This window comes from Halichoerus grypus, chromosome 11 (genome assembly GCF_964656455.1).
Source record: "Halichoerus grypus chromosome 11, mHalGry1.hap1.1, whole genome shotgun sequence".
In the NCBI taxonomy this organism is placed as follows: domain Eukaryota; kingdom Metazoa; phylum Chordata; class Mammalia; order Carnivora; family Phocidae; genus Halichoerus; species Halichoerus grypus.
The window spans coordinates 73521119-73543807 of record NC_135722.1 but is presented as its reverse complement, the minus strand read 5'-3'; the positions used below and the strand labels follow the sequence as shown (position 1 = coordinate 73543807).

At 37.1% G+C, this 22689-nt stretch overlaps 1 protein-coding gene across 5 annotated transcripts in view; it reads left to right on the top strand.

Annotated features, from left to right (window-relative positions):
* Window positions 1–21357, top strand: part of SLC36A4 (solute carrier family 36 member 4) — a 60622-nt gene extending 39265 nt beyond the window's left edge. For 4 of the 5 annotated variants that reach the window (XM_036111823.2, XM_036111821.2, XM_078058679.1 and 1 more), the window contains 2 exons: window positions 2795–2964; window positions 8077–12446. In XM_036111823.2, coding sequence (XP_035967716.1) covers window positions 2795–2964; window positions 8077–8378 — 472 coding nt within the window. In that variant the 3' untranslated portion in view covers window positions 8379–12446. Of the gene's footprint in view, window positions 1–2794; window positions 2965–8076; window positions 12447–20347 lie in introns of those variants that run through there. The other variant, XM_078058680.1, reaches the window with a different exon arrangement.
* The last annotated feature ends 1332 nt before the right edge of the window (window positions 21358–22689 follow it).

Genomic DNA, 22689 nt, shown 5'->3' with positions numbered 1-22689 from the left:
TGTTTAGGCTCTCCTGTATCTTCAAAACAAATTCTTACAACTTTAAGAAAGTTTTTTATCCTTTGGAGAGAGAGTTTACAGGGTAGATTCTTCTTTCAACTCTTCATTTCTACAGCTGAGTACATAGATGCTTGCTTAAAACCAAAATGAGAACAAAGGTTGATAATATCTATAGAAAAGTTGATTAGAGAAAAATAGAGTGATTGAAAATATAGATGGCAAACATAGAAACTAGTAGATTCTTAGAAAAGAAGTCAAAATAGAACAATTGATTTCAAAAGACTGCAGTGCTTTTCTTAAACATCTTTATTATTCTTCTTTGGTTGATAAATAGCATGTATATTAGCTTTTAAAAGACTCATACCATTTTATTTCCCATTTGTATTCTGTGTAATACCTAATTAATCTTATTGACTTGCGTTAATAATAACTGGATTCTTAGCCTGTATAACTTGTTTTAAATCAATAGAAAAGTAATTATACCTATGCGCGTAGTGATGTATTTTTAAATATATTGTTAACCATATTTAAAAACATGTAAGTTAAAAGATAATTCGAACAAAAGGAATGTTCTAATAAACTGATAAGAATATTCATTTAATTGTCTATAATTACATATCAGAGTATATGGAGCAGGAGTGTTTCAGTTATTCTGTGCATTGCAGTAACTTGACCATTTATATTTAAACTTTAAGTCTCAAGCTGAGAAATATATCCTGAAATCGTTTTAAAATTAAGATTTTATTGTTGCTAGCCCTAAGGAGTTCCTTTGTTCTTTAATTATGTTTGTAGTATTTTCGAATCTATTTCTACTCGACTTTTTTCCTTTCTCTTACTCACTCCTATGATGCATATATTATGGGAGGAGACTTACGGAATTCCTTCCTGCGTGGCTGCAGTTTAGAGAACTGTTTATAATCTTTGCTACTTTAAACCTTAAGACATCAGAAATAAGCTTAAAGTCTAATTAATGTTGAGGCCTTTCTTTACCAAAAGTGGAATATTTCGTATCTCTTTAAAAGGATTTCATTTTTTCCTAAGAAAGAAACACTCTTCCCTTGCATAGGCTTTGCAGGTGGGAAAGCAGAACTCTTAAGGGACGACTGGGACTATCAAGGATGATTCGGCCTAGAGAGGACACGTGTGTTAACCACTACCCCAATGCTGTGGCACATTCGATCCACGGTCTGCTCTCTGGTTGTTTTCTTAAAAGGATACAAGAGCAATTGGGTTTTTTATTTTAACTATTGTAAAATATTCAAAATTTCAAAAAACACAATGTAATTTTATTATCTGTAACCCGAGAGTAGGCTCTATAATGTTCTGAGTCCTGTGATTCTGCATTTTCTCTCTGTGCCGTTATCAACATTTAAAAAGTGTTCTTTTGCCAGACAACAGAAGTCTCTATCCAGACGTGCACACTGATTTTGACAAGAGGCTATCTACAATGTAGAAATCTAAAGATATTTCTAAAATTGAACATTGCTGTGCAGTTGTAAAGCACTGGGCATCAACCCAACCTCACAAACTTTATTTCCGTATTAATATAACTGTAACATAGGTGGAATTCCTGTAGAATCTGGAGAACTTTTTAAGTTGAAACCATTTAAAATGCCCTCCTTTTGGACCTAAGAATGATGACATTTCTGCAACTAATGACATACATACCAAGATTTTTAAGCAAGGAGAACTGTAACTCAGAGTTCAATGTGAAGTTTTCTTTTATATATAGACCAGTAAGTTATCAAAGACATAACAGTATGCTCAGTTTTTAAAAGAGAATTGAGAAAACATTAACTCTTCATGGAACACAGTGTAGCCTTTAGCACACTGGCTTAGCCTACAATGAAATCTTTCCAGCAAACCTTTGCATTGCCACATTCAAGCTCTCTAGGCTTGTCAAAATGAACTGTCCACCAGTCATCTAGAAATTTAGTAGAGATCAGCTGGCTTTTTTTTTATAAACATTTAATTAGTAAGATATTGGCCTAAGTTTGTGTTGGATTTCTTACCTATCTTAACATTAAAGATAAAAAGAAGAAAGCCAGATTCATGTTAAGACAACAGTGTAGATGAACCTGGAAGGCATTATGTTAAGTGAAATAAGCCAGGCAAAGAAAGAAAGACAAATACTGCATGGTATTACTCATAGGTGGAATCTAAAAATATATATATAAGGGCGCCTGGGTGGCTCAGTCGATTAAGTGGCTGGCTCTTGATTTCAGCTCAGGTCATGATCTCAGAGTCCTGGAATGGAGCCCCTCCATCAGGATCTGCACTCAGCAGGGAGTCTGCTTGAGGATTCTCTCCCTCTCTCAGCCCCTCCCCCTGCTCACTCACACTTGCTCTCTCTCTCTAAAATAAATAAATTTTTTAAAAAACTAATTTAAAAAAAATATATGTATATCAACTCACATAAACAGAGTAGACTTAACGGTTGCCAGGGGGCTGGTGGATGGGGAAAAAGAGAGTTTGATAGAAGAGTACAGACTTTTAGTTGTAAGGTGAAGAAATTCTAAGGATCTAATGTATAATGTGGTGACCATAGTTGGTAACAGTGTAATGTATAAGTGAAATTTGCTGAGTAGAACTAAAGTGTTCTCACCAAAAAGAGAGAAAAAAAAAGCAAATATGTGAGGTGATGGAGGTGTTAATGAACTCGATAGTTGGAATCCTTTTACAGTGTATACTTAATCAAGTCATATTGTACACTTTACCTACAGTGTCATCCATTATACCTCAGTAAATCTGGGGAAAAAAAGAATGACTGAATTTTAAAATATTTTTTTAACAGGTTGTATCAATCAGTGAAAATTCTATATTCCTTTGGCATCTTTGTGACATATTCAATTCAGTTCTATGTTCCGGCAGAGATCATCATCCCTGTGATCACATCCAAATTTCATGCTAAATGGAAACAAATCTGTGAATTTGCGATAAGGTCCTTCTTGGTTGCTATTACGTGTAAGTATTACTACACATTTATATCATAATTTTTTCTTGCTGAATTTCATATAATGAAGCTACTTAAGTATATTTTTTAATATTTTAAAAACAATTTTGTTTACATAACTGAGATACTTTTTGGATTAAAATTCTGTTATTCTACTACTGTATAAGAAAAACATAAACCAGAGCCTGTTATACTTAAAAGAACTAATTAAATTATTATTTTGAAAACTACATCAGTGGTGATTAAAATATATTTAAATCAGGTGCATAAGGGAATCCTTATATTGTGGATATACATTTTACTTTGGTTTTAGTTTTCCTTGGGTTTTTAATTTCTGCTTTTTTTTTAATAATTTTTTTTTAATGATTTTATTTATTTATTTGAGAGAGAATGAGAGAAAGAGCACACGAGAGGGGGGAAGGTCAGAGGGAGAAGCAGACTCCCTGCCGACCAGGGAGCCCGATGCGGGACTTGATCCAGTGACTCCAGGATCATGACCTGAGCCGAAGGCAGTCGCTTAACCAACTGAGCCACCCAGGCGCCCTCTGCTAACTTTTGTATATTTAACAGTTTAACTCTCCATGACTACCTATAGAAATGGGTTTTGTTTTGTTTTGGTCTTTAATAATTTCAGTGGCTAATTTTGCTTATTATTTGAAGGAATGTGTGTAATCTCGTCTTAAGGTTTCACATTATAAGATGCCTCCACCAGGGAGCACTAATTATGGAGACCTGTGGAGAAGAAGCTTGATTTTGGTACAGTGGAAATAGTGTGAGTTTTGGGGTCACACTGACCTGACGGTTCAAACCTACCACTCACCTGCTGGTGTCTTTAGACAAATTCCATGGCATCTGTAAACCCCTCTTTTTTCAACTGAGAAATGAAGAAAGACTTCCTTCATGGCATTTTTGTAGGATTTAAGAATATTAACAAAGTAGCCAGAAGTTGTAATTGTCACCATTATTGCTGTAACCGCAAATATAAGATGACCATAATACTGAACCAGCGATTATCTAGAATGATACCAGGGACCGTTGGAAATGGGTCAGCTTTTTGTGGAAGATATGAGTAACCATCTTGGCCCAGTCAAGGTGAGAGAATGAGAGAGCTAGAAATTAGGGGCAACTATAAATTTCAGTGAGCAGCTTGGGGTGGAGCTTAGCCTAGATCTAAAGAAAAAGCAAAGCTGGGAAAAGTAAATGAAAACTTTTTTCCAAATTAATCATTTAAATGAATTATAGCAACAATAAGGTAAATCATATTGAGGAGTGAAGTCAATGAGCCCAAACTCTGATGACGAAGAAAACAGTCAGTAGGAGAAAGTTATTTTAAGACATTTTGAAATATTTCTTACACATTGTTTTTATTGATATTTTAACAACCGTACTAAATAAAAAGGCTGATTTCAGTACAAATCCTTTTATCATAGATGTAAGACTTCTGCTCTGAAAGCATTTCTCCTTTTGAAATTAGAAACTGAAGTTCACTTGAAGGAGCTTGAAGAAAATGTTAATGGGGTTTAATAATTTGTGATGGCTCAGTCACTTCACCCACTTCTTCACACTGGCCGCCATTGTTATGGCAGAGCGCTCTGTCTGTACATCCACGACCATGAGTCTCTTCCCAGAAGCCAGGGGCTCTCCTCAAGAGCTGAGTTCATGACACACAGAATGGCCGGTGTTTCTTTGCCACTTCTCTCTTTTTAGTTAAAAATAGTTAAAGCTACTCAACGGTAAATGAGGGTTACAGTTACGGCATGCTTTGGACAAAGAGAACACAAACCAGGTAGTATTCCCTTCTACTTTGCTGGGACACATCATCAGACACTGAGCTTCACTGGAGTCTTTGGCACATGCTTCCAAATTAAAGTAAAAGCCAGCCGATATGCATGACAGGACTGTTTTTTATCTGTTCTGTAAAGCACTTGACAAGCTTTGGGGGGCAGGCTCCTTACGGATGAGTGTGTGGACAGCTGATGGGACCCTGTAATGTCCACAGAGCAGGCTGTGTGACACTAGCAGTGAGAGTGGAGGCTCAGCTGGGTGTGCTTTGAAAATTGAGTATCTTTCCGTGTTCCATAATCCTTTCCAAGTTTGTAGTATTGGTGTTCAAAGTAGTGAGCTTATCAGCTTGGATTGTGTTGGTTACACCCAAATCTCTATTTAGCATTTGAATCATCATTTCAAAGCATCTTCTTAGTGGAACTCAAACGCTTGGAAAGATGGGTCAGACTCTTTTCTACCTGTTTTCTCTCGGCATTTACTTGCTATAGAGGCATCTCACAGGTGAGGGAGAAGGTGAATAGAAGCTGGCCAACAGCCACCATCAACTACAATAAATACCTTTTATTTTACAAGCAAACCTGTAGAAAGAACTGTTAAATTTTGAATTATAATGAACACTGAGACCAGTGTTTATTTATCTTTATTTTTAAATTTTATTTATTTATTTGACACAGAGAGACACAGTGGGAGAGGGAACACAAGCAGGGGGAGTGGGAGAGGGAGAAGCAGGCTTCCCGCTGAGCAGGGAGCCTGATGCAGGGCTCGATCCCAGGACCCTGGGATCATGACCTAAGCTGAAGGCAGACGCTTCACGACTGAGCCACCCAGGCGCCCCTGAGACCAGTGTTTAATTCCATGTTTGAATTGAATATGTAAAATATGTTAAGTACTATTTATTTCTATTATTGTCCAATTCGTTGATCTTTCCACTATTTCTAATTTGGAAATTTTTTGGCCTTGGGAGTTTGCTTTATGGTTTTAGGAGATATGACTGCAAAGTACCAAAAAATATAAATCTTAGTAGTTTGTAGAATACTAGAGAAGACACACTAAAATCCTTCATTTCAGTTAGTTGCCATTGCAGGTGAGGAAAGCTGTATCTTCCTCATATTCTAGTTAGGTGGTACGTGGGGAATACCATTAATTATTTGTGTAATTAAAATGTATGTGCTGGAGTGTTCCTCACAGTTTTGTTGTTGATGTTATAATATCAAGTATTTTGTTTTTTTCTCTATATTTTCTTCTCTGTGTTTTCACCATGCAGATGCAAAGAATGGACTTAAAATGGGCTTTTTTTTTTTTTTTTTTTTTTAATGAGAGGAAATTTTGTGCCTTAGGATACATTCTTTTTCTCTATAATATAGTTTTGGAAAATACTGAATAAACTTAATTAGTATTTAATAGATCTATTCATAACACCTGTCTGTAAATGACATAGGGCAGCCTATTTATAGTAATCCTATAGTAAATATTTATAATGAATAAATTCTCCGTATCCCAGACTATCCTTTGACTTCCTGTTTTTGGAGTTTTTATATATCAAATTTGCCTAAAATATATATATTTCTCTTCCTTATTGACTAATAGCATTACCAAATAACACTTCAAGCCATTTTTTAATTAGCAAATATCTATTGATTATATAAGGTTTAAGGGATGACTTCAGCTAATTGATAAATTTCATGATTTAAAAGTGTTTGATAAGGGGCACCTGGGTGGCTCAGTCAGTTAAGCATCTGTCTTTGGCTCAGGTCATGATCCCAGGGTCCTGGGATTGAGTCCTGCATCGGGCTCCCTGCTCGGCAGGGCATGTGCTTCTCCCTTTCCTGATGCTCCCCCTGCTTGTGCTCTCTCTCTCTCTCTCACTCAAATAAATAAATAAAAGCTTCAAAAAAATAAAAAATAAAAAAATGAAAGTGTTTGATAAATGGAATTTTAGTCTGAATGAACAAATTCTAAAAAACCTATAGTGTTCCTCCACATGGTTTTCCAACCATATTTCACTTGATTTTTACTAATAACAGCTGGATTATTGAAAAACATGAATGGGGAGAAATGAATTCCCAAATGAAAGGCTCTTCAGATGGCAATGTTCTAGTCCTGCTTGTCTGGTCTTCCTTTTATACTGCCATCTAGTATAAGTAGGTAGAAGTGTGTCCCCCATGAAATGGATGTTGTCAATGAAATTTGAAAGGTCCTAATTTTGTTTGGGAGTTATGATTATAGTTCCCTGGAGAAAAATGTTAAAGGAATGTAGCAAGCTTCTATTCAATAGGGAACCCACTTTATCAAGCATTTCTAGTTTAGAGCTGCAACATCTTCAAAGTCATGTATCTTATTTAGGAATGTTTGCCACACTTCAGTCTTCTAGGTGTGAGGCTAGGTTTATTATTTCAAAATAACTTTTAGGGTTTTAGCTTTCAAAAGAAATTAAATAGGAAATAAATACTTCCAAGAAACCTAGTAGTTCCAAATTAATACCACATCCTCTTGAAAAACACCGAGAGCCACAAGCTGCAAATGGAAGAGTTAATTACAGAGCCCAAGTTAAATTATATATACACCAAGAAAGTTCAGCAAGAGACCAGGAGGCTAGAAATGAGAAAAGCAAAAGTATGTAAACTGAGAAATAAAAAGAGAGGGATGGGGCACCTGGGTGGTTCAGTCAGTTGAGTGCCCAACTCTTGATTTCGGCTCAGGTCATGATCGTGAGATCGAGCCCCGCGTTGAACTCCATGCCCAGTGAGTTTCTTTCCCTCTGCCCTTCCCCCTGCTCGCTCTCTCTCTAAAAATAAATACATAAAAAAGAGAGAGGGATAAAAAAGATTAGAGGGAAGATGGTAACTTTAGGAGACAAGTTAGGGAGCGCCAACGCACGCATCAGTGGAGCCCCCAAAGCCGGAACTGGGGTGACGAAATCCTCCTTGGTAGTGGGGTGACGTAGCTGTGAGTCCTCTGTGAGCGGGCTCTGGGGTTATTTCTGGGGGCCTCTGCAGACCCTCAGCAAGTCCATCAGTGGGCCGTTTTAGGATGTTTGAGGAAGGAATGGGAGTCTGAGTTTTTACAGGCCCTCTGTTGGTATCTTCGGCAAGAGAAGGGTAAGTAGGACCAAGAAGGTGCCAGATCAGAGCTTTTCGGAAAGCTTGCTGGCAGTTTGGATGAAAATCGGGTCGAAAGCAGTGGTACGTTATTATTATTTTTTTTTTTTAACTTTTCGTTTAGAAATAATTCAGAAAAGTTATAAAGGCAAGTAGAGTTGCCATACCCACTATCTATGTTTAGTACTCCTTTAAGTACTGAGTATGTAAGTAAGGAGACGACGGCTTCTCATCTCCTAGGTGCCGGAGCGATTCTGATCCCGCGTCTGGACGCTGTGATTTCCTTGGTTGGGGCTGTGAGCAGCAGCACCCTGGCCCTGGTCCTGCCACCTTTCGTTGAGATCCTTACGTTCTCTAAGGAACACTACAGCCTGTGGATGGTCCTGAAAAATACTTCCATAGCGTTCACTGGACTTGTGGGATTCTTCTTAGGTACATATGTAACTGTGGAAGAAATTATTTATCCTACTCCCAAAGTTGGCGCACTACAAAACCCTTCTCTAAATTTGAATTCAACCTGCTTTCCATCTGGTTTGAAATAGTGGAAGCAGAATTATGAGTCTTCTCCTTTTGTCTCGATTCTGAAAATGATGAAAATAAGAACTAGTAGAACATATTGCCATGTGCTTAAAAATAGAACCAAATTCTCTTTTCTTTTGGCACAGTAATGGTATTTTAGTAGTAGACTGTAATTCTTTACCGATAGTGGTAAACTATGACAAATTATTGGTTTTAACTATTAGCAATAATTTAAAAAATTTAGTTTTGAAAATTTTTTAAATCAAAATTAAGAAATTAAAATGTAGAAAAATTAAAGAATAAAAAGACTTCCACTATTCTTCATTCAATCAGAAATACTCTAACGAAGATTCTCTTTTATACCCATGCTCCTCTTTCCCCACCCAGCTGAGGGGAGAACAGGGTTCTAACAATAAGAGAATCAAAGAAAGACAGAGTTAACAAAAATCTTCTCACTGTCTCGGTGAATATCAGAGTGTACTTTGTGTATAATGTAAAAATGTCCTAAATTGTGTTTTTACTAGAGAGCCAAATACTTAAAATTCATCCCTGGAAGGATAGAAAACTCATTAACCCTAATGTAAGCATCAGAAATCCCTACAACCAGAATTATTCTACACTATTCTCTGATGGTAGTTGATCTGCACAATGAAAACTGAGGCACTGTGTGAGATCCTGACTTAGTGTCTCAGTCAAATTTGAAAGAGACTTTAAGGGTTATCCAACACAATTCCCTTATTTCTTACCTAAGGAAATTCATATGCAGAAAGGTTAACTAACTTGGTCAAGACCACTCAGCTTTGAGATCAAGCAAGAGAACCTGATCTTTTGACCCCCAGTCAGGATTTTTTATTTTTTACATCACATCCAGAAAAAAGAATAAATTATGTCCAGTTTAGTCTTTAGTGTTGCATCTATTTAATTATATTTTAATACTTAGAAAGCCAGTGATCTTTGAATAATATATGTGATCTGACCATAAAAATCAGAGAACTCTGAAAAGCATGTATTACAGCCATATAAACCCCAAAAAGAGAAAGAAGTTTTTTGTTTTTTTGTTTTGTTCTGTTTTAAAAAGTAGAAATCACATGCCGGTTTAACTGCTGGCTAGTAGAAGGTACCCAGCTACTCTGTTTGTGGCTCAAAGTCTCCTTATTAGTTCTTCCCTTTTTGGGTTTTGTAGGCGCCATCTTTCTCAATGGCAGAAAATAAGTATCTGACAAAATGCAGGATATGTGTATTCCTTCCAGCGCTGTGGCTTTTTTATGATAGCCTTTTACTGATCTGAATGGGCAGAATAAAAAAACTATAAAGAAATTTGTGCTGAGGAAAAATCAAGGCAATAACAGACTACTAAATCTTGAGACACTCCAGGTTTCTTCCAGAGAAATACCTTTTATTACTCCATATTTGTCAAGCCCAGTTATTAACCAAAACAATCTCAGTTGACATGAAAAATGAAAAATTTTACATTTAAAACATTAAGAATCTTGACTTTTTAAAAAATTCATACTTTAAAACATGTTGAACTTTTTAATCAGGCTGATGGTACTCTAGTTTGTAATACTGTAAGATATCATCAAGATCACTGTAGGGTGTGTATTCTATATTTTTATATGTAAATGTTAACTTAGTTCAAGTATTTTTTGCTTTGCGTTGTTAATGAGTCATCAAATACAATTCTAACAAAGTATCAGAAGCTTTATTTTTGTACAAATTCATAAGAATCAAACTTTTTTTAAACATTTACATTAGATATCACCAATAATTGTTTGTGATACTTTTATATCAAATCTGTTCTGTTGAGCTTTTAGTCATACTGAGAGAATGTGGGCAAAGTTATAGGAAAAGTAATCGTCATTGAAACTGTTGTATAATCGTGTTTCTAAGAATAAATTAAGTTGTTTTTTTAAAAATGTGTAACTTGGTATAAAATGACTTGAAAACCGTTATTTAATAGAAAGCACTATTATTTTGTCAGCTGTCTTCAGATATTTCTAGTCTATGCGTGAAATTTTATTTTTATACTTTGACCTGTTTATTTTCCTTATTAATTCATCAAATTCAATAAATTTTGAATAGTTGATCATAGCAATAAATAAATTTTAGATTCTGCACGAACAAAATGTTAAGCGCATTATCAGCCAGGCTTCTTTATGCAGCGAGTGCTGAATCGACAGCCAGTACTTAGTCCACTAAATCACCAATACTTTAAATACAAAAGTTGAAATGGCAAAAGAAGGGGCTAAAAAGGGAGAGACTAGTCTTAATCCTTAACAAGAAACTGTTTAGATGTAAAGCATAAATGCACCCTTACTTAAGGATTTTTGATGATGTATTTTATTTGCAAAAAAAATCAGTGGCAATATTTTTTCCTCTGAAAATTTAGTTTTAATGAGTCACAACCTTTTCTAAAGATTCTTGGAGAAGCTATTTTGATGAGACCAGCTGTTGCTTTCATTTTGGGGCCTGGACAGATGAGAGCGATTGCACCTGTCAAATTGTATATCTGGTCCATTACGTTATGGCTCAGACGACTGCAGCGTTTCATCTGCCACAATAAAGAACCCCCTTCTCTGAAAGGTAATCAGGTGCCTAGAGCCTTTTCTACCACTGAGATGGGGGAGAAGGGAAACCTTCACTTACCTCTGCTGACCTCTGTTCCAAGTCAGTTATCATTAGTCCCTTACCTTCAAAAGGGTGTCGCCAGTTTCAGAGTCAACTTGTCAAAACACTGGTTTTCAGATATATATATATATTTTTTTTTATCAGAGGATCTTCTTTTCCCCACATGGTCAGATTTCTCCACAATTAAATAAGAACTAGGGTTTTCCCTTGGTTAAAGACCAATCTGTATGATGTTATCAAATAAGAAAGTATACTGGAGCAGCAAATGCCACATTATGTTTTAATTCTATCCTTGCTGCATTCTCCTTTCTTAAAACCAGTTCTGCCTCTCATCTAGGCAACGCACTTAACGTTTTTATAAGCATTTTATGCAATGCTCATGTTGTAAATTTCCTAACAGGGCCTAATTTAATTCAGTATTTTCCGAAGAGTTGCAGGAAAGCTGTCTAACTGCAAGGCACTATAAAAATATTAACGGAACTATGAATTAAAGTTCCACATTAGTGCCATTTCCAGCTGTGGCAAAGCACAGGTGTTAGTGGAGCTTACCTGTGGCTTTCTTCACTGTAGATGTCAGCCCATACAGCATCTCAGTAGTACATGTGTTTATGTTAGGCTTCGACCTCAGTTCTCCTTTCTTCATTTAAGAAGGAGAAGACACAGAATAGAGGTAATGGAAATCATAAATAAAAATTTGAAAAGAATACCAGTGGCCCAATGAATATTTTCTGTTGAGGAATAAGATTTGGTAAAAATACAGACCACTGATCGTGTAAAATGAGTTTGTTTTTTTCTAAATGAGTCTATTTGGTTCTTTTTGGCTGAACTAGCTTCTCCCTTCATAAGAAAAGTTGAGAACTTTGATCTAAAAGGTGTAACAAGATACTTCCTAACATTAAATGGCTGACTGTAGTAGTTAAGACTTTGGCAGTGTTATGGATAATCTTATTTATGCCCCAAGTGCTTACTCAACTAAACGCCTTAATGAAAGTGGTTTTCACCTAGGAGATAAGAAAACATACTTAAGAAATGACTGGAAAGGCTATTTATTACCCTGTGATAAATGAAATGACGACTTTCTCTCTTAAAATGTCATATTAAAATTAGCTAGTTCTTATGCACGTACACACACACACACCTGTAATCCATGTGAATTAGATACTAATGTTAACATACCATTTAAATTGGAACCAGAAAGATGATGTGTTGAAAGATCACTCCAAAAATTATTCCATTACAGTTTTCTTGATAACAAATAGGAAAGTAAATGCTTATACCATGAATAAATTAAGCTGTGGAGTTTTGTGTTTTTCAAAATGATTTTTTGTTAGTTTGAAATACCATTGCACTTGAGTCAATTCTTTTTCTTTTAACTTATTTTTCTTTACAATATGAAAAAAACTGTCTTAAAGTACTGTAACTCTTCTGAATTCTCAATAAAATATAATTATTTTGCTTGCAAATGCCTTTTTAAATGAATTTGTCTTCTATAAGGTTAAATGATATTGACAAATGTCATAAGCTGAAAATGGCACTAGTATAGTCTAATCATAACATTTTAATCAGTCTTTGTGGTTAATTCTTTGTCATGTGATCTTCAACCTTGGAAGCTGATATTATGTACCTCTAAGATTTAAGAGCAGAAGTTGATTAAAAATGAAGGGACATACTCAAAACCATGATCTGACCTTCCCACAGAGTAAATGCACAATGAGCAGTCTGCAGATGCTACATCTGTGATTTAATTTACCACTCTCTTTAGGTCAAGAATTGTATCAGTTACACTTTAATACATTTTGCTTGCATTATGCCAACTCCCCAAATCAAAGATCATAAACATATTTATACTTTTACATCAATAATCCTGCTCTTGTGAACCTAACCTAAGGACATGCTATAGTTCATCAAAAGAGAAAACACTCTGTGCCTAAAGGTGCATCAGCAACGTTTTAGTAGTGAAAAATTGGAAACAAATGTTCAACAATAAGGAAATCATAAATTGTGACATATTAACCTAGAATACAGTGAAGATTGTGTTCATTACATTGTCGCTACACTGAAGGTTAATAATTTGGGAAAGAATACATAAAATTAATTTTTAATTGCAGCTCTGTAAAAATAATGCTTTTGAACCGACATAAAGTACACAGAAAGTGGAACCATAGTGTTAGGAAAAAGATGGGTTTGGTGCAACCTGGGTAGCTCAGTCAGTTGAGCATCTACTCTTGGTTTCAGCTCAGGTCATGATCTCATGGGTGGTGAGAGTGAGCCCTGTGTCAGGCTCCATGCGTGTGCTCTTTCTCTCAAACAAATAAATAAATCTTTTTTAAAAAAGATGGGTTTTACTATTTTTAAATGAGTAGTAAAGGGAGGACTGTGAGAGAAATAAAGGGGAATAAAGTTATAAAGCCTTAGTAAGAGTACATGCTCTTAGCAAGCAACAGAAGAAATGGAAAGACAAAAACAATAAACCAACAGAGTAGGGATAGAACTAGGTACACAGAGAGAAATGCAATGAAAAGACTCACAGAATACTTGCTGAAGGAAAACAAATACAGCCACTTTGTAAAATTAATTTTAGTTTTTTTTATGCAAAAGAGAGTGGTGGTTCTAACATATGCACATGGTCTCAAAATTTTGCACATAAATTGGTGGGGTTCACACGTTAAAGAACTGGCTTGATTTGAAGTTTCCTTTTAAGGGTAGATTTGTTTGAAGCCTTAAAATGGTGAGAGGGAATCAGGTCTTTTGGTCTTCAAAGTTTTCTGGTGCCAGGAAGCACAGGGCCACTTGGTCCCAGATGATAGAATGCTTCTCAAACTAAAGCTAAAACATGAATCTTGCCAAGGAATTAGGGAGTAATTTCACTCTCCTCCACCCCGGGTCTTGAGCTGGGCTAAAGGATGAGGACTGGACATGGGAACACCCTCCACCCTGCCTAACCTGTCCTAAGCAGAGAAGAAAGGAGTGTCGAGTGTGGATCAGGCTAAGCAGGTCTAGAGCAGAACAAGATAGACCAAAAAACTAGGCAGTACGGAAGGAAGACCTTCAGATCAGAGACCCACAGTGTCTTTATGTATCTTTGTAGCTCATGCTCCTCACAGTGCTCCACAAGGGCAAAGAACAAGGCACTAGGAAATCTGATATCATCACTCTCCTGTCTTAAATCTTCTCGCCTTCCCCAATCTCAGCTGTACAAAGACCACGCTCCTTCATGTGGTTCACTGGCAGGCCTCACTCCCTTGCCTCCCCTACAAGTTATAGTAACACCAAAGTGCTGGTCGCCCCACAAACATATGGCACATATTCTGTTGTTCACCTGCATGACTCCATCATGTCATGTTGAGACAATTTCCTTCTACTCCCTCCCCTCCAACCTGTGTTTTCCTGGCCAACCCTTAGCTATTGGTAAGACTCAGCCTGGGTGTCTCTTCTATCAGGAAGCCTTCCCATCCATCCTCTCCCCTATCCCCAGTGAGTTGTGTCTTCTTTCATGCGAGCAGATGACCTTGGGTTTATAGTCACACTTTCCACATTGTTTGGTAATCCAGTTTCCATGTCTGTCTCTCTGCTACATTGGGAGTCCCACAAGCATGCTACATGTATTCATTGCTTGGTTTCTTCTCTGTCCACCCTTAGAGAATGTAAGCTCCACAGAGTAGGTGATTTTGGCAATTGTCTTCACTCCTGAAAATCCAGGGCGTAGAGGAGGGCTGGACACATAGTAGATGCCTGAAAAATATTTGTTGAATGAATGTATGAATTGAAAAAAATAAGGAAAAGCCCGTATTAGAGCCCTGGCACATACTAAAATCTTCAAGCAGAGGAGCAAACTCAGGCTTTTTATACAGACCTCTGCACCCATGCCTATTTGTTTAATGACTGGAGCCAGCCCTCTTCCACGTGCTAACCCAGCAGGCTGCACCACTGTAAAGCAGAGACCGCCAAGTCTGAGTGTCTTGTAAAAAATCCTATGAATCAGTCGCAAACCTTAAAACCATATTCAGGAGCTCCTGGTAGTACATGTGAAGTCTAATAAAAAGGAAAAAACTGGAAATCTTTTCTCACAAGCCTTGATGTCTTCATGTTTTATACGAACAGATTAAGTTTTATAGAAAAAAAAATCAGAGGTTATACTTTCTATCCATTGTTTAAAAAATTACATAAGACCTAGAATGCAAATAGTCCATTTCTGTCTAAAAAGTATAAAAAGAAGTTATCTGTCTAAAGTATGACATCTAGTCCTGATGTCTGAGAGTACTTTCCTGAATTTTTGATGCCTAAACGTTCCCTGCTTATAAAACAGTCATATATTCATTAGTTTGGGGGGACCCTCTCAGAAAGGAGAGCATTCTCTGGTTCTTCTGAGAAGCTACCTATTATCAAAGTGTGTCACCGTATATACCATAATTGGACCTCGGTAAAAATCAAGAATGGCAATCTATAACTGTTTGGAAAAGTGACTGTCAAGATGATCATTTTGCTGAACTAGCTAGGAATGAAAAGTGAAAATAAGAATAGCAATGGATATCTGGAAATTGGAATTAATTTAATGGAAGATCCATTGCTCCATACATTGTCTTTCATGAGACCTCACCCATGTGTGTTATTTGCAGAGTGTGCTCTAGGACCAACCACGGTCATAGTTTTCACTATAAAATAGATGACTTTTGCCACTGGGGGAAGATAAGACCCCTCAAGTTTATATTCCTCATGTTGTCCAGATCACCTTCCTTAGTATGTGCTTGTATGTACTAGTAGTCATCCAAAGTTAATGACTCAATATCTGTATTAAAGGATAGTGTCAGAACATGAAAAAGTGCTCAACATTGCTCAGCATCAGGGAAATCCAAATCAAAACCTCAATGAGATACCACCTCACACCAGTCAGAATGGCTAAAATTAACAAGTCAGGAAATGACACATGTTGGCGGGATGCAGAGAAAGGGGAACCCTCCTACACTGTTGGTGGGAATGCAAGCTGGTGCAGCCACTCTGGAAAACAGTATGGAGGTTCCTCAAAAAGTTGAAAATAGAGCTACCCTACGACCCAGCAATTGCACTACTGGGTATTTACCCCAAAGATACAGATGTAGGGATCCAAAGGGGCACGTGCTCCCCAATGTTTATAGCAGCAATGTCCACAATAGCCAAACTATGGAAAGAGCCTAGATGTCCATCGACAGATGAATGGATAAAGAAGAAGTGGTATATATATACAATGGAATATTATGCAGCCGTCAAAAAAAACCACAAGCGAAATCTTGCCATTTGCAATGACGTGGATAGAACTAGAGGGTATTATGCTAAGCAAAATAAGTCAATCAGAGAAAGACAGGTATCATATGATCTCACTGATATGAGGAGTTCTTAATCTCAGGAAACAAAGTGAGGGTTGCTGGAGTGGTGGGGGTGTGGGAGGGATGGGGTTGCTGGGTGTAGATATTGGGGAGGGTATGTGCTATAGTGAGTGTTGTGAATTGTGTAAGACGGATGAGTCACAGACCTGTACCTCTGAAACAAATAATACATTATATGTTAAAAAAAAAAAAGATAGTAGGAAGGGAAAAATGAAGGGGGGGATATTGGAGGGGGAGACGAACCATGAGAGACTAGGGACTCTGAGAAACAAACTGAGGGTTCTAGAGGGGAGAGGGGGTGGGAGAATGGGTTAGCCTGGTGATGGGTATTAAGGAGAGCATATACTGAATGGAGCACTGGGTGTTAATTCGCAAACAATGAATCATGGAACACTACATCAAAAACTAATGATGTATGGTGATTAACATAACATAATAAAATAAAATTTAAAAAAAGAACAAAAAACTAATGATGTAATGTATGTTGACTAACATAACATAATAATAATAAAAAAAGATAGTGTCAGAAATCACATAGTACCAGTGGTGTACGATGTGGAAGATATTCATCAAACAAGTTCACCTTTCAGCTAATGCTGTATAGTGCATATATGAAGGAAGTGCTTGATGACTTTTGGTTATTGTAATACAGAAAACCCGTAACAGAAGAGATCTTTATATTAATTGGGGGGACACCTGGGTGGCTCAGTCAGTTAAGCATCTGCCTTCAGCTCAGGTCATGATCCCAGGGTCCTGGGATTGAGTCCCACATCCGGCTCCCTGCTCAACGGGGAATCTGCTTCTCCCTCTGCCTGCCGCTCCCCCTGCTTGTGCTCGCTCGCTCTCTCTGACAAATAAATAAAATCTTTAAAAATAAAAGAATGAATGAATGAATGAATAAATAAATAAATAATTTTGGAGCCATTATATAGCCTGGAGATATGTTGTGCTCAATTCTGACAGAGGCCCAGATTCTTACAAGATTAGAAGAGTAGCCCCCAAAGGGAAATCCACACACTTGCTTGGTTTTCAGAGATTAATTAGCCGTCTACCACAGGGCCTCCTGATTGCAATTTTACGTTTAAGGAAATAGTGAAAATTATACTATGGTCAACTTGCAGTTACTGAGTGTATACACTGCTAGCACGTTCTGTCAAGAAGTGGGCAGTGAATATAAGACCCTGCTTTTCCCCACTGACAAATGCAGAGGGAAATGTGCTCTCAGGAGCTGTGAAATAGGGACAGGGAAATCCCTCCATGACATTGATAATGCCAATAAAAATCATTTCTATCATTTCAAATATGTGGGGCATCTCAGCAATACCCTCAATTATCTTGACAAGTTTGAATTTCTCACCGCAGGGATGAACCATTGCCAGTTTTCAATGGTGAAGATAAGGTGTGAGGATTAAAACAAAGCAAAACAAGCTGTGGTCCAAATGCCTTGGTCACTAGGAATTGGACTCATTCCCAATATTTGAAGATTCTCTTTCTCATTAGAAAAAAACAAAGCAAAGAAATCATGCGTATGTTTAAAAGCCACCTCAAGATGCTGCAATGAGACATGAAGAATAGTTCAACGGTATGCAATGTAATCAAAGAGCAGATTAGGAATTTATCTGTCACTACCCCTTACTAGACCCAGTCAAACCACCAGGTTTTGATTCCCTTGTGGACTTAAGCGTTTTCAAGGTCCTATACTCATTAAATCTCTCCATTAAGTTCTGGGCCCATGTTTGACCTGAATATCCAGAATTATCAGATGGAGCCATCAAACACTTGCTGGAATTCTCAATCATCTATAATTTTAGTTTCAATCCTTCAATTTAGCAGCAATAAAGAGCCAGGGAAGAAACATACTGCATGTAGAAGCTAATGCTTGAATTATTGAGCCAACGCTTAGTGAAAGGTTAGCAGTGAGATCATCCTTCTTCCACTGACATGAAACAATTATTTTTACCATTAATATTATGTTTTACTTTTATAATTTAAATACTTATCATGTCTCTTTCTATTCACTTAGAATTAATGGTCTAAGAGTACACTGAGTAAGCCATTAAATAGTTCGGGGATAACGAAAATTTGAGAAACGCTGCTGAGAGATTGTTGGTGGAATGAGTGGCTAAGCGAATTGTCTAGGATACACAAAGCCTGAAAATGGCAAAAGAGAGCCCTCAAGGGTTTCTTTCTTGTCGTGGCCTTAGAAAATTGGGAATAAAAAAAAAAAGAAAATTGGGAATAAATATTGAGAACTTGTGTAAGGGAAAGTGTTACAAATCCTAGGATTTATGTTTGATAAATATGGCTATAATTGACTCTTTTAAGACTCTTAAAATATAGTAGTTCCTCTATCCCCACTTATCCATGGAAGATATGTTCCAAGACCCCAGGGGATGCATGAAAGCATGGAAAGTGCTGAACCCTATTTATACTATGTATTTTTTCCTATACATGCATACATATGATGAAGCTCAATTTACAAGTTAGGCACAATAAAAGGTTAACAACAATAACTAATGATAAAATGGAACAATATACTGTAATACGAATTATATGAATGTAGTTTCTCTCTCTCTCAAAATATCTTATTGTAATGTAGTCGCCCTGCTTGTGATGATGTGGGATGGTAACATGCCTTCATGATAAGATGAAGTGAGGTGAATGATGTAGGCACTGTGATATAGTGTGAGGCTACTCTGACCTTCTGACCACGTGTCAAGATCACCTGCTTCCAGGCCATGGTAGACTGCAGGTAACTGAAACACTGGAAAGTGAACCTATGGACAAGAGGGACAACTATGTAAAGGATGGAAATGATCATATTAGCATAAAATAAATTGCATCATTTGTCATCACCTTTCAATAAAAAATAAGACACTAACAGGACAACAACAGGTCAGAAACCCTTTTAAATTCTATCCTCTTGGCCAAAATTTCAACTCAAACTATTGCAATTTTGCACAGTGTTCTGGGCATCTTCTCTCATGGTTACCCTAATAGAACTCATTGAACTTTGGGGGAAAAGAAAGAAATAAAAGAACAACAATTTTTGGTATGCACATATTTTTGTGAGCTTGAGGTCTAGAAGTATTGTAACAGCAAGAAAGAAGAGAGAAATCGCCTAGATACTAAATCTGAAAATGTTGTCATTCTTCAATTCATTCCATTCTCAAAATTAACTCCATGAAACTACACCTTGATGAGTACAGTTGGCAGAAAAATATTGTTCTCATGGTGCATTAGTCAGGACAAATACTATAGCTGCTGTAACAAGCTACCCCTAAAGTCTTAGTGACTTCACATAATAAAAATTTATTTCTTGTCCAAGTCACAGAATGCTGTATATCGGGACCCTCTCCCCCAGGTGGAGATTCTGGGATCCTGGCTCTTTGCATCTTGTGTCACTATCATACTAAATGCATAACTTCCATGGTCACCCTGGAAGGGAAAGAGCACAGGCAACTGTGTATTTTTTTTTTAGATTTTATTTATTTATTTGAGAGAGAGAGGGAGAGTGAGTGAGAGAGAGCACAAGCAGGGTGAAGGGCAGAGGGAGAAGCAGACTCCCCGCTGAGCAGGGAGCCTGATGTGAGACTCGACCCTGGGACTCCGTGATCATGACCTGAGCCAAAGGCAGACGCTTAACTGACAGCCACCCAGGCGCCCTGCAACTGTGTATTTTTTATGTTTTATGACCAGGCCTTTATCACTGCCGCCCACAGCCCATTGCCTGGAATCTAATCAATTTGCCCTATGTTACTAATTGCACGAAATGCTCAGAAATTGAGAATTTCTATATGCCCAGGAAGAGGAAATGGGACTGGTAAACATGTAGCAAGTCTCAGCTGGAGATGGTAACTGAAAATACTATTTTATATTTTTAAAAAATGTGAATTTTTAAAATATAGCACAATACCTTCAGGAAATTTTGAGTTTAAAGATTTCAAATTGGGTTAAACTACAGATACCTGAGAAAACACACTCACACTCTGCTGTCCTCACAGGTGTCTTGGTAAAGAAGTTGGAGAAGTCAGTAGCCATGTTTTCAGACTGAGCTATCCACACTCTGTCATTTTCAGCTCAGTGATCAACGTCAGAGAGAATCAGATACACAATCTGCACACTTCAGACAAAATTTCTTCTCGCACATTCCTCCCCATTCCCTTAATGGAGATCCTTGACTCCTACGAGAGACCCAAGCAGCTGAGCTGCTGATCTGATTAGCGCTGTGCTCGGAACCAAGGGGCCTCAACATGGGAACGTAAAAAGAGACCATGATTGAGGATTAACTGCTGTTATAAAAAGGGTGAAAGGTATCCAGTCTGTTCAGCTGTTAACATTAAACAAGGAGAAGAGTTACATCAGCAATGGGGAGAATATGGAATGATATTTCACTTCTGAAATTTGCATGTACTTTTTCTCTTCCGACCTTAAGAGTCAGAACTGAGCAAACATCATGCATCGAAATGCAGCCACTGAACTAAATTTAAAAGTACCTTCTGAACACAGCAAGGTATCAAGAAGTATTTGATGAATTGAGGAACAGAAGTAAAGAATGATATTGCTGTAACAACAACTCCTGAATATAGCACCCTATCATTTTTCATTAAAAAGATAAAGTTAGTAATTAAACTCACGAAAGGAGAAATAATTTCCTGAAATGACGATAGCATTAATATGTAATTATGATTTGATTATAAGTAAATAGTTATCAAATCTTCATATTTTTAAGTAAAAAGCATAGCTTAGTACAATATGAGAGTAAAAGTCTCTGGACATAATAGATAAAAACAAAAAAGCTACCAAACCTTCATAACAGAGTGTAGACCTCACCAAATCACAGATTAACCCTATGTGATTTGCACAGACTTTCCCCCAGACTGTATGTTGCTTTTTCATCCTTTTAACAAGGTATTTTGCAGAGTAAAGTTTTTATTTTGATGAGGTCTAATTTATAAACTTTTTATTTTATAGATCATGCTTCTGGTTTCAAGTCTAAGCACTCCTTGCCTAGACCTAAATCCTAAGGGCTTTCTCCTACCTTTTAAAAAAGTTTAAAAATAAATAAATAAATAAAAGTAAAAAAGTTTTCTACTTTTATGTTTTACATTTAAGACCATGATCCATTTCGAGTTAACTTTTATTTAAGGTGCAACACTTAGGTTCTGATTTATTTTCCCCCATGGATGTTTAATTGCTCCGGCACCATTTAATGAAAAGGCTATCTTTCCTCCACTGATTTGTTTTTGCATCTTTGTTAAACATCATTTGGGGTTATCTGTGGGTCTATTTCTGGGTTCCCTATTCTGTTCTACTAATCTATGAGTCTATTCGTCCACCAACACTCACACTGCCCTGATTATTGTAGCTATGCAATATGTCTTGAAATTTGGTATAATAATTTCTACCACTTTAGTTTCTTGTACAAAATTGTTTTAGCTATTTTACTACCTTTACTTTTCTATGCAAATTTTAGAATAATATTCTCTGTGTCTACTAAAAATCCTTTAGATTTTTTAGCTCAGTCGTCTGTTCACAATTTCAGAAACAACAAATGTGAGAGGTCACTGTACAATCATTTTATGTTTACATTGATTATGTTCCCTTATTTCTGGAGGGTTCCAGTTTTATTCTCTGGTTTCCAAGCTGGGTAGCTGTTATTATCAGAACATGAGCAGCCCATCTCTGCGAGAGCACAGAGTGGCACCAGCAGAAAGAGATGGAGGTCCTCATTTTTGCTTCCAGTGACCTCTCACCACCGAGAATTTGCCTACTTTGGCAGCCTGACTGTAGTGCTGTCTCATCCCTTGGATTTGTATCTTGCTTGCTATTCTATACTCCTACCTTGCCTCTCTACTAGGCTCCATTAATGGACATCCAATGCAGAGAAAAAAATATTCTAAAAGTTATTCCAATTTCTTCTGATAGCCACTTGGTCAATGGTATCTGACTGTTGCCACCCAAAAATCATCATTGTCTGATCTTTCACAGTGAGGCTCAGCAAGACTTAAGGTCATTTGACTTCCATGAAATGAGCAGAGCCAGAAGTAATTGAGAATAAAAATTGCTTAAAGTTTGGGGTGCCTGGGTGGCTCAGTTGGTTAAGCGTCTGCCTTTGGCTCAGGTCATGATCCCAGAGTCCCAGGATCAAGCACACATGGGGCTTGCTGCTCAGTGGGGAGTCTGCTTCTCCCTCTGGCCCTCCCCCTTCTCATGCTCTCTCTCTCTCTCGCTCACTCTCTCTCAAATAAATAAATAAAATCTTTTTTAAAAATTGCTTAAAGTTTGTAAAGACACTCAATGTATTCTCTCCTCTTCTGGACTTACATATTTTAAAAATAAATAA